At 42.0% G+C, this 15,641-nt stretch overlaps 1 protein-coding gene across 1 annotated transcript in view; it reads right to left on the reverse strand.

The window, feature by feature from the left end:
• The window catches only part of LOC147229209 (CUB and sushi domain-containing protein 3-like), a 229,753-nt gene that overhangs the window by 127,634 nt on the left and 86,478 nt on the right, over positions 1-15,641 (reverse strand). The window contains exons 19-24 of the mRNA XM_086156075.1: positions 11,978-12,094; positions 8,300-8,515; positions 6,283-6,471; positions 5,537-5,706; positions 3,466-3,622; positions 1,647-1,838 (exon numbers count right to left, since the gene is read on the reverse strand). Coding sequence (XP_086012201.1) covers positions 1,647-1,838; positions 3,466-3,622; positions 5,537-5,706; positions 6,283-6,471; positions 8,300-8,515; positions 11,978-12,094 — 1,041 coding nt within the window. The remainder of the gene's footprint in view (positions 1-1,646; positions 1,839-3,465; positions 3,623-5,536; positions 5,707-6,282; positions 6,472-8,299; positions 8,516-11,977; positions 12,095-15,641) is intronic.

Here is a 15,641-nt window from a genome sequence, read left to right on the forward strand (position 1 = left end):
AAACAGAAAAAAAACACCCTCACTATCAATATTGTCCATAAAATGACCGAGTGCCGTTACAAAGGTGATCAATACACCGATGTAATTTTTTTGTGACTGTCAAAAAATATGCCACACCACCAAACAAAAGTCCATTTAATAGAAAAGCTAAAGGAGATCCATGCAGGCTTTGTGAAAAAGAAATCCAATAGGACCGAGTGGTCGTGTTAGAAATTCTTTGCGCATACAGAATTTGCGAATATGTTTTTTTTTTTTTTGCTCAAATCCGTTGGAGCTAGACATCAGGAATGAGACGCAGCTCCAAAACACATTCCAGTGTCTGGCAGTGAGCAGGTAATAGCTTTATCATTTGTCTGTCTGCCCCTTCGGCATGTTCTGAATATCAGTTTAGGTTGGACACTCCTCTGCCGATGACTCGACCTGACACAAATACCGATGACTATGACTTTAATGAATGAAAAATACCGACCGATGGACTGTTGATAAACATACATAAATTATGCAGCTTACATTCGGGCGAAAGCGAAACACCAATTTAAAGAACCTGACTATGTAGCTAATTTTGCATCAAGAACACGCAGCCGGATCCAACGATTTTCAATAACACGTCAGAGGATTTCATATTCCCCAACAAAATAAGAAGCGGTGATTTATTTTTTTCTTTAAACAGAGTTCGGTTAAATAGAAAGCATGTAGGGATAAATCCCGAGGATTAACACCTAGCTGGGCGATGTTGACGGCGAACCTCTCCTGAATATTAAAATAAGGTGCAACAGTAGGAGTGAGACAGACGGGCAGGAGCGGAAATGTGAGTCGGAACAGCAACAAGCAAATTAAAAGGGGTTGGCGATTTAGAGCACATAATTCGCAGAATGTCGAGTTGTTCCGGTTCGTGTCTTGAAATAATTCGAACAAGTCCAGCGGTAAGTACGGTAACCGGGGTTGGGTCCTTATAAATTTTTTATTTGTGTATTTTTGGCAAACTCAAATGTGACCGGTGAAATGCGGCGGCACAAAACTCCTGCTGAGGAAACAACTCGTTTCCGTGTTTTCTCTCGAAAAAGTACCTCCGAAGCTTTGTGATACGTCTACTTCTTTTTTTATTCTTTTTCTCCCCGCTGATTGTCTCATTCCGGGACGAGTTTCTAAATAGCGGTATCGGCCTTTGTGACAGCGGTGATGTTCTACGTAAATTATTAAAGAAACAATAAGACAAAACGTAAAAAATAAAGACACCTGGAGAATGGCCACGACTAATCTTGTCCATGATCTAAATAATAAATGAAGATATACTGCAGAGACTCATGCATAAATGAGCATTGTGTCTGTTAATACATGGACCTGACAGCGTGTCCGCCTAACCCCTCTGAAAGCAACAAGAATCATCCGCGGGGTAAAACATGTGTGACGATCTCTCGCTCAAAAAAAAAAAACAACTTTTATTTTCTGCATGTTTGTCTTTGCTGCTGTGCATTCCCGTATTCGTTACGAGGAGTATTGATTTTGTGTTCCAGCCTCACAGGTGAGTTCAAGCATACATGTCTTGTTGAAAAAGTTGGGAATACCTGTGCAGGTCAGACACTATTGCCGCCGGCTTTGCATCTTAGTTTTGACATGCAGCAAACAGAGATGGGTGAAAGGATTACCTATGCATGACGGGAGGTGGTTGTCCCACGCCCTTCTCTCTCCAGTCATACATTTGAGAATGCCACTGCCGTGCAGGGTGTAGCCTTGGTCGCACCCGTACGTGATGGCACTTCCGGCAAAGTGACCCTGATCGCCCACTTTGAAGCCAAACTGGGGTACGCCCGGATCGTCGCAGTGGGAGAGCTCGAAACCTGAAAAGCGAGGGGAGAAGACGGGGATTTGGAAAATGACTTTATAAGGTAACGTGAAAAGCGTGAACGATAAACGCGAGACCGTTCATCACCATCGCGTCGAACAAAAATCCGACGGCGACGGGTGGTTCTATGAGCCGGTCCCGTTTTCCCATTCATCTGTATTGTAAGGAGATATTGATTGGGGTTTGAGGATTTATTTTCTCTTGAGCACAGATGAGGGCCGGGCTTACAGTCCCACTTTATTACTTGGCAATAAAAGATTCCTTTTGGACACAGAGTACAATTAGACATTCACAATTAAATGTTCAACTGAGTGTGGACGTTTACTGCGATTGAGATATAGCCCATCCATTTGAAACACCTGGGGACGATAAAGAAACAGAAAGATAAACAAACCTCACCGGACTATGTTACGGTGCGTCTTCAGAACGGCACGTTCGAATCCGACCCGGGAATTTACGTGAAATTGTCTTTTTCAGCTTTCAAATGTTACTGTTTGGCCACGCGGCAACAGCGGCCACATAAACCTCGCGCTGCAGATTTACGGTCTCATCTCATAGCAAGGTCCTTGCCCACGGCAGATGTTATGGTAGTATTACACGTGTCATGCCCGGCATAAATCTCAAGCGGTTACTGCTCACATTTACAAAATTACCTCAGCACTTCTTGTAGAAAAGTCATGAAAACGTGATCGGATATCCGGGATGCAAGTGTTGCCCGAATCCCTCCTACGTTTGTGCCTCTCACCGTTCGCCAAAAAGTTTATTCGGTGAGAAGTGACGGGTGGAATCCACTCGTCACAAACCAACGTCGATTGCTCATAATCTGGCATTTGCCTCGCAGAAACCCGAGAAGCAAACAGAAAGTCGGATGGAAAGCTTTTTTTTTTTGATACTAGATTATGTGTGATTACAGTGGAAGAAAAGCAGCTCTGAATCAACTGGAGTTTCATGTTGGCTTATTGCAGCAATTTATTCGATGTAAATGAATACTTTCACATTCTACTTAAATGTGAAAGTCCAACTGACAAACAATCAAACTCGGCAAAGTGATTCCGAGCGGATGTGGAGTGCAAGTGCAATTTAACCAAAAATGTATTTATTTATCATACTTGTTGGGGTTTCAGGTTGTTCAAGTTGAATTCTTAATTGCATGCAATGCACCAAAACATTGTACAAGTGGATTATAAAAATGCAATGTCATGAAAATTCCCATGTTTGTGTAATGAATTAAAAAAAAAGGTAGTAGTAGCGGAAATACGCTGTCAACTGGCCAATTAGGGGGAGTCACTAATATAAGCCTACTACCGGAAACAACCTGAACTTGAGTACACTAATTTACTGAAAAACAAATTAATCCAGATATATACATGTATTTTGCATTCTATACAAAAATACATGGCTTTCCTGGGTTTAATTGTTTTCAGAAAGCGCAGCTTGGAGGGCGACGGTGTTTATTGCAAGACTGAAGAATAAAAGGAGAAAAGCTAAAAGATATTGGGGGGTGACGAGGCAAGATGAGAATGCTATTTTTTTATTATTATTTAATATGCACCTGGAAGACCACGCTGGTTTACAGATATCTTGGTCTGGGTCCTCAAACACAGAAGCGATGGTTAACTTACTGCGGTATGTAAGCTTGAATCCCGCCGCCGTCTCGTCTTGGTCGGAGTAAAACTCAAGCCACAGATAGTTTGAAGTGCTGGTAAGAAATAATCCCTGCATTGACGTTCCCGTGTACGTGCTGAGTAGCGGGGCTGCGCTGTCTTTGCCATCGTAAACCTGATGGGAAACAGAAACATATGCATGTTTTGAATCAGGCAACAAGTGCAAAATACAATGGTGATATTAAATTTGAAATAGTAGCAGAGAAGAGAGAGACACATGTGATTAACCAGGATTAAATATGTGTTATTTATGCATTCTTTTCTGTGACCCTTCAACTGAAAATCCAAAAATATTTAATAAAATGTGATTAAACTGTTTGTAATTTTTCCATCAGCTCGCTGCTGTAAATCTGTTGAGATTTCAAAGGTCAGGGTTCCTTATGTTTAATAGGACTTTTTTTATATATTCTCAAATGTGAAGCAGAAACCGTTAATATGTTGCTAGGCGAAAGCAGTAAGTCGTGAAAAAAGGGAGAGAGAAAAAAAAAAAGAGAAAAAGCAAGGCACTTTCATTGTTATCCGAAGAGTAATTGTATCTTTATTATTATTAGCTTCCCCCTGGAACTCCAGATGGTGTTATTCTTTGTTATCACAGAAAATCCATCACATTATTTATGAAAAATAAACTCTACTTAGCATTCATATCTAATCCTGAGGCATTCGGTGCCAATTGTCTGGATTCCGTCACCACGGCGATGCTCTGAAGTTCGAAACTTTGAAATAGCTCTGCAAATGATCTTTGCACGCTTGAACTTTTAACCAAAAACCTTAAGGGAAAGTTATTACCAACATAAATAGTTTTACTCCGATTCTAAAACAAGATAAAATCGATATCTCCGATAGAATCTCTCTCTCTGTTGTTTTGATTGTCAATTGTCACCTTTGCTCTTTTGTTTTTTGTCTATTCTTATCCTTCTATCTTTTAATTGTCTCTCTTTTTATATTTATAGCCAAATTTATTGATACTCCAATCGTTGCACTGCTGTTACAAAATGAATTCCCCCTATGGGGATCAATAAGTTATATCTTATCTTAATATCTGTAATATCTGTCGGGCCATTGAGAGAGTTCTGACACTTTAAACTGGAATTTTTAGACTGTTTTGAATTTGATCCTTATTGAAGTCTATGGAAAAAGAAAAATTGTGATGACCAATTTCTGAATCCTAGAGCAAATGTAATTATAATAATCGTTAAGCGGTATGAAAGAATTTAAATTCTCAATTTACGTTGAAAACATTGGTTGCTCAAGTCTTTGGGTAAAGAAGAAAATTACCTTCCATTCTATTTATCAAAAGATTGTAGGATTTAAAGGACTGTCTCAGAAAATTACAATATTGTAATAAAGTTCTTTATCTTCGGTAATGCAATTACAAAAACAAAAATTACTTTTTCATGATTTTCTAATATTATAGATAGGATTTTTTGTGTCTTCTTAAGATGTAAGCCATAATCAGCAATATTAAAATAATAAAAGGCTTGCAATAATTCAGGTTATTTGTAATGAATCCAGAATGTATGAGATTTTTGTTTTTGGAATTGCATTACAGAAGATAAAAGACTTTTATCGCAATATTCAAATTTTCTGAGAAAATCCCGTATAAAAAAAGAAGAAACACAAGAGCTGTCCCCGTTGTTCTTTTCTTAAAGTTTCTCTTTTTTTATGTGCATTATTCAACAATTTGTCAGACAATAACTGCCTCCAAAATTCAATCCTTGTGACAGATACAGCAGGGAACAATGCTTTGTTAGTAAGACCACTAACCACGACCTCTGCATTCCCAAAATAATATGTTTATGCCTATAAAGCATCAGCTACATACATGTTTGTATTACTTCTGAGGTGTTAAATCACATCCGCTCAAATAGAATAAAGAGGGGAAATAATAAATCTCGCCGGTAGGACGATCCTCTTATGGCAAAACAATTCCGCATTGTTCCTTTGTAAATGACGCGAATGAGTTTGACTTTCCAAGGCGGCCCGAGTGTTTTATTTGGCTGCGAGCAAAGAGAAGCGACCCCGTCTTTACCTTGAGGATGTCACCTTGTGCTAGTTGAAAGGTGCTGGCAGTGATGTTGATCCCTTTGCCTGTTTGGACCTGAATGCTGTACACGCACTCGTGGCTGTTGTCATAGTTCATTGGATAGTTTGGTGATAAAAGAATCCCCTCATTCTTGGAGACTGTTGATCCGCACTCGGCTGCAAGAAGGCGAAAACGGCAACAGGAAATAGATATAAACAACATCAGGTGTGCTGTGGATTTTAAATAAGAGCCTGAACATGGCAAGTTCATATATTTTGCAGCTTTAGATTGTTCTATAGAAGATATACGGTATAACTTCATTCCTTGAGGATGATTTTCGTCGGCCTTCACTTCCCTGTACTCGCACGATCGAAAGCTTAATGTGAAAATCTACTCAATGGGCTGTTTTTAGATGCAATGTACACTTTATTCCATCTTTTTCGAAACTCGGCTTTGCGAACAAGTGTTCTGCGTCACAATTTAGACCATGATGAAACAGAGTATTTCTCAAGGCCGGCTCGGAAACGACGACACTGTACTTGTGAATCGCCTTCTAAAAACATTTGTGAAATGTATTTCAGCTTCCCGTGGTAGAAAGAAAAAACATCCAAACGCTCTCTGCGTTTACCTGCTGAGCTTCTACGAACTCCGGGATTTCAAAGTAGGATAAAAACATATTTAACCTGGCGCTTCCTAACATTTTAAACGATAAAAACGTGAGGAAACAGGATAGAAAACAGCTGACAACGTACCCACACACCTTGGCAGAGGGGCACTCCACATACGGCGGCCACCTCCCAAGCACATAATCTCCTTGGCCCCTTGTAGGCGATACCCGGTGTTGCAATGGAAGGACAGCGAGTCCCCGATCCCGAAGCTGGAGCCCGTGTACCGCCCGAACTGTGGCGTTCCAGGGTCCTGACAGGGTTCGAGATCATACTCTGCAGAAATAGGACGGTGAATGATGTAAACGATGCATTTGTGTAATACGTTATCTCTATTTGCTGTTCCTACAGGTGAGTAGCGCTCACTCCCATCGTCATGAAGTGCTTTGAGAGAGTTGTGCTGGCCCACATTCGCAACAACAAACCCTAGACCACCTGAATTTGCGAACCTGCCCAACATGTCCGCCTCAGATGCCACGCCTGCTGCCCTCCACATTTGGCCCGCGGGCCTCGAGTTTGACACATGCGCTCTAAACTCTCTGACATTTGAAGGAAAGTGAACGGTCGTATATATAGCCTCGCGACTCCCGTGTTTGACTTAAGATAAGATAAGAACAACTTTTTAATCCCGAAGGAAATTGTTGTGCCAGAGTTACAGAAAATATAACAGTAATAAATAATAAAAAGAAAAAGGCAGAATTAGAAATAAAAATATACTCTAAACTATAAAGTGTCTCAGTGAAACTATAAAGTGTCTTAGTAAACAAGTGATAAAACTATAAGTGTCTTAGTAACAAGTGAGGTAAGGAGTGCACAATAGTATGATAAAAGGAAAAATTGTAGTGTAGCTGTTATGAAATGAAATATTGCACAGTTCTGAATATTGCACAGTCAAATGAAATATTGCAGTTTTTTCTTTTTTTTTAACTTATTCATTTTAAGACAATCAGACCTTTTAAGATGTTCCCGCGGGCCTCACAGAGTGACGTGGCGAGCCACATTTGGCCCGCGGGCCTCGAGTTTGACACGTGCCTTCGTCGCCGCCCCCCCATTGGACTACGCTGGTTTTGCAATATGATGTAAAGACCAGGCCAAGGAAGAAGACAGATTATGGACGATGTTTCCATGGAGACGTCCGCAATTATATCGGTAAGGGTTGCATAAAAAATAAAATCCCCCGTTTATTGCTTTCCATCTGTGTCAGAATTTAAAATTATGTACACACTAATTTCAGATCGCATCCACAAGTAGAAACACACGCACACACACTTGCAGGATGAGCCCTGACTGCATTTGCAAATGCTTATCAAAGGTCATAAAAGGTTAGAAAATTCATTCTAATCAGGAAATCTATAGATGCTTATTACAGAGCATGCACGGACACACACGGAAACGGGAACTGACAAACTTAATTTCATGAATATTCAACGCCGAATAAGTTATGCTTCACTACAGTGAACAGCAGGCAAACGGAGGCAGCCCCCCTCTTTTATTCCTCCTCTCTCTTTACTTTGAAATATCTTGGTTTCTTGCCTTTTTTGCCACTTTCTCTCTCTCAGCCCTCTCATTCAACCCTGCTCATTCAGCATCCCCATGTGTCTCCTTTCTCTCTCTCTAACCCCGATATTAGCATTGACCTCTCTCTTTCCTCCGTTGCACGGACTCCTCGGCGGGAGGGGGAGGCATTATTTCCACACGCCGCCCGAGTCCTGAGGATAGCGACCCACATGGCATGCTTTGATGATCATTCCCATCACGAGCAGAAACCCTCTATCTGCGCGACCCCGTTGTTTCTTAATTACCCTGCTATGATGGGCACGGCCTGAGGCGAAGTTTACCTTAATCCCGGTCCACCGTCTCAGCAACAAATCAGGCCGTGCGTTACTTTTATGCACGCTTTGAAAAGAAGCTTAACACTTTGATCTCGTCACCGAATAAGCTGGCAATCTCTCTTTTGACTGTCTGTCACAGGTTGTTTCACTTTTGCAGTCGGAGTTTAACTCATGGCACCACATTTTAGCCTCCCTTAAGACACTGTCACACAATTCACCCTCCTCTACTCTCACAAAGCTCTGCTCCTTGTAGCCAGACGGACTTTTCATACCTGAGAAGGAAATGTTGAATCCTTGCAGAGATATGGAAAAGTCCGAAATGAACCGTAGCTGTGCCTTGAAGTTGCCGTACAGGCCGGCGTTGACCGACGGAGGCCTCTCTGAGCCCGTCAGGCGGGCCAGCGGCTGAGCAAAGCTGCCATTTTCCGTTATCAGGAGATAGTCGTGATGATCCTCCAGGTGGAAGGAGTGGAACGTGAACTGAACACCTTGGAGAGAGAGAGAGAAACTGAAATTACCGTATTTTCACGACTATAAGGCGCACATAAATGTCTTCGATTTTTTTCAAAATGTGCGGCGCGTCCTATAGTGCAGTGCGCCTTGTGTGCGTAGTAGAGAACAATATGAGAACGTTATAGGGGAAAGTGTGGTCGTTGATTTTATACAAAAGACAAGTATGTGCGTCATGCAGAAAATTGTTGTTTTAACAACCCTGATAACATCGCCGACAAACACATCCAGTCCAGCCAAAATTTCACCTCCAAGCCTCATTTATGTTCAGAGGAAAATTTTTAAAGGCATAACGAAAATGTTATTGTCCTATTTGATCGATATTTGTACCAGGTATATAAATACCATATTTTCCCGACTATAAGGCGCGCATAAAAGGCTTAGGCAAAATTTGCCCCGCGCCTTATAGTGCAATGGCCCTGTGTGCGTTGTTGTAAGGTGGACATAGTAGAGAACACCATGGGAATGTTATAGGGGAAAGTGTGAGCATTGATGTTATACAAAAGCACAGGTATGTGCGTTACTCAGAACATTGTTGTTTTAACAACCCTGATAACATCGCCGACAAACACATCCAGCCCAGCCACATCGCGAACTTGGACAAGGTGCCGCTAACTTTGGACGTCCATGTGAGTCACACTGTGGACAAGAAGGGGACCGGCACGGTAGCGATACGCACAACGGGGTACCTAGAGTCTTCTTGGAGACCACGGTTTCACGAAGACTGGAAGGCAGCGCCGGGCGAGTTACGCCACAATTTGCAAATGGATTGTAGACGCTCGGGCTAACGTGTCTGCTGGCACTGTTGTCCGAGCTTTTCGCAAAAGTCGGCACCATTTCCGAGGAGCCGCATGGCACGGAAAGTGACTCTGACAGTGAAGAAAGTGAACCTGACATGTTTGACGGAGATTTAGAGAATCAGAGGATGAGGACTTCGATGGGTTTGATTGATGACGATTACCGGTAAAATAATGTGAATACCAAACTCTGTTTAGCTCCCGCTCTATTTTTAAATACCCAAACTTGTATGCTTGTGTGTGTTGTTGTTGTAAGGCGGACGTAGTAGAGGACACCATGAGAACGTTACAGGGGGAAGTGTGGGCGTGGATTGTATATAAAACCCGCGCCTTATAATCAGGTGCGCCTTATATGTGTGTGTTAAATACAATAATGGCACACATAAGTGTGACTGCGCCTTTTAGTGCGGTACGCCTTATGGTTTGTGAAAATACGGTAGAAGTTTCCAGAGGAATATGAAATTGTACGCTACCAATACTGAAGGCTCAGACTGGACAAATGTGACATCAAGTCATGGAGACGAGTCACGCAAACATTCTTATCTTTTTTTGTCACTTACAAAAGTAACCGAGCAAATTGTAATGATTATGATAAGCCACTTGGTTACAATAAAAAAGATAAAAAAGTATAATGGTAAAATAAAGGGTTAATAATTGCATATGAAAGGGCTCTGGGCCAATCTCGGTGGGTTCCTCGAATAACAATGAAGAACATAACGGAGAGCAAGTGTCACGTTTCCGTAATGAAACTAATAAAGAAAGGAACCCATTTTTTAATGAAAGAGACACCCGCATTTATTTAAAATGTGCTATGCGAACAGGTAAATGTCAAAGCTCTTCATTAAATAAATGAAATCGAAAATCTGTCAGATGCATTATTTCAGCGTATCAACAATGTTTAATAATCACCAGCGTGGGAAAGCAAAGACGTGAGAGACTAACAAAGGGAGGCAACAAGAGCTGAAATCTCCTGATTTAATAAAACATTTATGAACTGTTCACCAAAATAAAAAGCCTTCATTTTTACACCAGCTGTGGTGCTCTGCATGGCCTAATTGCCCGGCTTTCAAAAGGCCCGGTCAACAAATTTCAGACTGATTTTCGGTGAATTTTGTAAATTTGAATTTTTCCGGCTGAACCCATCGAGCTCAAGGGAGACTCAGCATCTTTAGCTTGTGTGAAACGGATACATTTGACTAGCGGTGCCTGTTTTAGTTAAGGGGAAGTATAGATACATTTACATTGTCTTTGTTCACAATTAAACTACTTCTTCTCCTTTCGGCTTTTCCCTTCAGGGGTCGCCACGGCGAATCAACCTTCTCCATTCAACCCTATTCTCTGTATCCTCCTCTCTCTCTTTGCCCATTAACCTTCGCTTTGGTCGTCCTCTAGACCTCCAATTCCAGCATCCGTCTATCGATATATTCACTATCCATCCTCTGTACATGAACCAACCATCTCAGTCGGGCTTCTCAGACCTTCTCTCCAAAACATCGAACAAGTGCTGTCCCTCTGATGGACTCATTCCTGATCCAATCTATCCTGGTCACTCCCAAAGAGAACCTTAGCATCTCCATCTCTGCTCCCTCCAGCATTTCCTCCTGTCTTTTCATCATTGGAACAGTTTCTAATCCATACAGCATCACTGGTCTCACCACTGTCTTATACACCTTTCCTTTCATTCTGGCTGATTCTATCTCTCTGTACGCCAGACACTTTTCTCCACCCATTCCAACCCACTCGAACCCGTCACTTCACCTCTTTTCCACACTCTCCGCTACTCTGGACTGTTGACCCCAAGTATCTGAAATCCTCCAACTTCTCGATCTCCACTCCCTGTAGCCTCACCGTTCCGCCAGGGTTCCTCTCATTCACACGCATATATTCTGTCTTGCTGAGACTAACCATCCCTAAGCGTTTCATTCCTCTCCTTTCCAGAGCATACCTCCAACTCTCCAGATTTTTCTCAACTAGTTCTCTGGTCTCACTACAGATCATAATGTCACCTGCAAACATCATGGTCCATGAGGATACCTGTCAAACCTCAGCCTGTCCATCACCACTGCAAACAAAAAGGGGCTCAGAGCTGATCCCCGATGGTGTTCCACCTCCACCTTGAACTTCTCTGTTACCCCTACAGCACACCGTACGAGTGTCTCACAGCTAGCATACATGTCCTGCACCAGTCTAACATACTTCCTCATTCAATACCAGAGCTCGTCTCTTGGCACCCAGTTATATGCTTTTTCTAGGTCTACAAAAACACAATGCAACTCCCTCTGGCCTTCTCTGTACTTCTCTATTCGCATTCTCAAACCAAATCCTGCATCTTTTGTACTCTTTCTTGGAATGAAGCCATACTGCTCTTCACAAATGCTGACTTCTGCTCTGTCTAGTTTCCAACACTCTTTCCGATAACTTCATTGTATGGCTCATCAACTTTATCCCTCTATAGTTACCGCAATTCTGCGCATCCTCTTATTCTTCACAACGGGCACCATCATACCTTGTCCCCATTCCTCAGGTATCTTCTCACTGTCTAAGATCCTGTTGAATGATCTTGTCAGAAACTCTTCCGGTGCCTCTCCTAGACTCTTCCACCGGTATATCATCAGGACTCGGTTCACATTTAAAAAAACTTGCCTTTTCCATGGCTGACTTCTACTATCCATGTGCAGTTTAAAGAGTTGGGATACAGCTCCGGATAGCCAGGTGAAAGGATGATCCCTCTTGGTCCTTTTATATCTCCGCCACATGATGCTGAATAGAAAGGGAAGATAATGAATTATAACTGCACCTGGAAAAAAAATGAAAACTGTAAATGGACCAATAAATCCTTCACGTGCAAACAAAGGAGCAATTTGAATGAATAATGCATTTGAGGCGTATCACGTCGTGCCCTACTATTTTATGAGGACCTGTGATTCTGCCAACATTTTTTTTTTCCCCCTCCCTCACTCCAAACAAACCCTCTGCCTACCGAGATGCTACATTATTCATCAACCCCGCCACCCCGCCCTATATTCTTTCATCATCCTAAATCGATCATCTTAAAATTGATATGCATTGTCTGGAATGATGATAATTCAATATACTTTTCTTTCATTTGCCATAAGTGACAAGAGCATACTCACTGCATTATGGTGATAATCATTCATTGTTGGCAGTTACATCAAAGTGATTCTGCAATTCTTTCAAATTGAAACAATCACCCCAGTGAAGCACCCTACTCCACTTTCCGCTCGTTTGCTAAGATAATCCAGTTTCAATCCACCATGTGGTGTGAAGAGCCAATGGGTACCACTTTCTAAACAAACAGTGCTCATTGATACCTCAGTTAAATGACTCCTTTACCTGTTAAAATACATTTCAATTCACAGAAATCCATATTTTATCAAATAAAGTGGCTGAGTTTTTATAGCTTTACTAAAAGGTTACTGAGAATAGTTTGTCTTGTACTGGAATTTCGTCAAAAACGTAGTCATATGTTGTCGCCGTTTACCTACGATAAGTTTGTTTCATATAAAAGGCGGTGATTTTTAAACTTCATGATGATACTTGACAGGCTTCATATTTTCTACTTATATTTTCATGTAAACGAGTCCCATGTGTTCATGTATGCCCACTTGTGTGCTAGCGTGTTTAGCTTCTTTACCCTGAGTGTCCTCAGTTTTGCATCGCGGCCAAATGCCTGCATGTCTTTCTCAAAACAGTGTTGACAAATATTAGAAGTAAAACTCTTGTGCATGTACATATTTTCAAAGTAATGAATGTCAGATGATGTTTTGCAGGATCACCAAGATGCCTGAGGCTTCACAGCTGCACACACACCCATCTTATCCTCACTCCTTCCCCCCTTGGGCACTCCGGCAAGCACAACACATCAAGGCCTGAATCCTTATCCACCAACAAAATTATATCAAATATTTTATTAATGAGCCCAAATTACATAAAGTCATTAAAAGTGGATGAGTACACTTGGCAAAGCATCTACATTAGAGGCTCCATAGGCAGAGGGCCAATTCATTTGGCACCGATCTGGCTCTCACCTAGGCAGGAAAGTGCTTCAAGATATAAAATGTATTGTCAAGACAGCAATTGGGATGAAGCTGTGTAGTGCAGCACTGTGTCATATGCATCCTGTGTCGCCTCCCGCATCTATTTTATTTGTTACATTTTTTTTTTTTTTTTTTTTCCACCTCGGTGTTGACAAAAGGGACGGCTTTACGCTTTACACACCGCAACAGCGTCCTCCGGTTCGCTCCTTCGCAACATCGAATGCAAAAGAGTACAGCTGCGAGAAACGGAGATTATACGGGATTCACAAACGACTGGGAACATGCTGAACTTTCATGCTTTGAAGTTGAGCGTAATCTGTCTTCAGGTTTACATGATTCATAAAGCCCCGAGTCAGATGTTCACACAAGGTCTGAGTCTATTTGTTGAATAAAAAAAAGCATTTTGACAAGTATCTGTTTAGGTTATGTTTCCCTGCCTGAAGTGAAATACAACACCAGCCACATGTGTTGGTGTCATTATCCCCGGTCTAACCAAATGGGGATAAAAGTTTTTAAATAAATTACAGCAATGACACTGGAAAGAGCGGGCAGAGGAAATCTATAACCGAGTTAATCAGTAATCAAGTGAATTACGGGCTATCGATTAGATAGACGCGTATGATTAATATCATTACTGAGTAGCGACGTAATTTTATCATTCATCATTTGTACAGGTTGCCAGATTCAAAGCAGAGGTTGCTCGGGGATTTTAGGTTGCCTGTACAAGGGCAGATAAAATATACATAAGACGCACTCAATACTAAAATGTTGAATGAATAATTAACAAGTATGTTTTGTTTTGTTTTTTGTTGCGGTCAACTAATTCCAAGCTCAGCTCATTCATGACAACGGATCATTACAAAAATGACATGGTTTCCTAACTGATGTGTAAAACAGATATAAATGTATTTTACACCATATGGCCAAAAGTACTCGCTCGCCTGCCTTGACTGGGATATGAACTTAAGTGACATCCCATTCCTGATCCATAGGGTTTGACCATTCTTCCAGAAGCGCATTTGTGAGGTCGCACGCCGAAGTTGGACGAGAAGGTCTGGCTCTCGGTCTTCGCTCCGATTCGTCCCAAAGGTGTTTTATGTGGTTGCGGTCAGGACTCTGTGCAGGCCGGTCAAATTCTGTCATCCATGTCTTTATGGACCTTGCTTTGTGCTCTGGTGCACGGTCATGTTGGGAAAAGGTCCAGCTCCAAACTGTTCCCACAAAGTTGGGGATTGTCCAAAATGTCTTGGTATGCTGAAGCTTTCAGAGTTCCTTTCAGGGGAGCTGAGGAGCCGAGCCCAGCTCCTGAAAAACAACCCTACACCATAATTCCCTCTCCACCAGTCCAGACATGTAGCCTTCTCCCGGCAACCGCCAAACCCAGACTCATCCATCTGACTGCCAGATGGAGATGCACGATTTCTCACTACAGAGAACAAATCTCCACTGCTCTAGAGTCCAGCGGCGGCGTACTTTACATGGCTGCATGTGGCATGATGTGTGGCTTGGATGCAGCCGCTTGGCCATGGAAACCCATTCAGTGAAGCTCTCTGCGCTCTGTTCTTCAGCTCATCTGAAGGCCACATCAAGTTTGGAGGTCTGTAGCCATTGACTCTGCAGAACGTTGGCGACCTCTTCTCACTCTGCGCCTCAGCATCCACTGACCCCGCTCTGTCAGTTTACATGGCCGAACACATGGTGGCTGAGTTGCCATCGTTCCAAAACACTTCCATGCTCTTGTAATCCAGCTGATTGTGGGATGTTTAGGAACGAGGAAATGTCACGACTGGATTTGTTGCACAGGATGCATCCTATCACAGCTTTACACTGGAATTCACTGAGCTCCTGAGAGCGACCCATTCTTTCACGAATGTTTGTAAAAACCGTCTGCATGCCCAGATGCTTGATTTTACACACCTGTGACCATGGAAGTGATTGAAACAGCTGATTTCCCATTTTTTGTGTGGGTGAACGAATACTTTTGGCCATATAGTGTGTGTGCCCATTGATTTTGGCAAGAGTTGATACTGCAAACTAAAGTTCATGATGGAGAGATTGAAACTACTGGAGCACAATTATATATTTCATTTATTATAAAATGTCATCCACTTACAAGCTTTTATATCAATTTACTTATTATTTACATATGTGTTGTGCTTATACACTAGCAAATTCAGTTTAAGGGTTGATTTTCGCCGGACCCTCAAGCCACTAGCAAGAAGCGAGTGGCCCTTTTAGAGTAGGTTTTG

Source organism: Fistularia commersonii, chromosome 11, assembly GCF_037954325.1.
Source record: "Fistularia commersonii isolate RoL2024-O1a breed Wild chromosome 11, RoL_Fcom_v1.0, whole genome shotgun sequence".
Classification (NCBI taxonomy): Eukaryota; Metazoa; Chordata; class Actinopteri; order Syngnathiformes; family Fistulariidae; genus Fistularia; species Fistularia commersonii.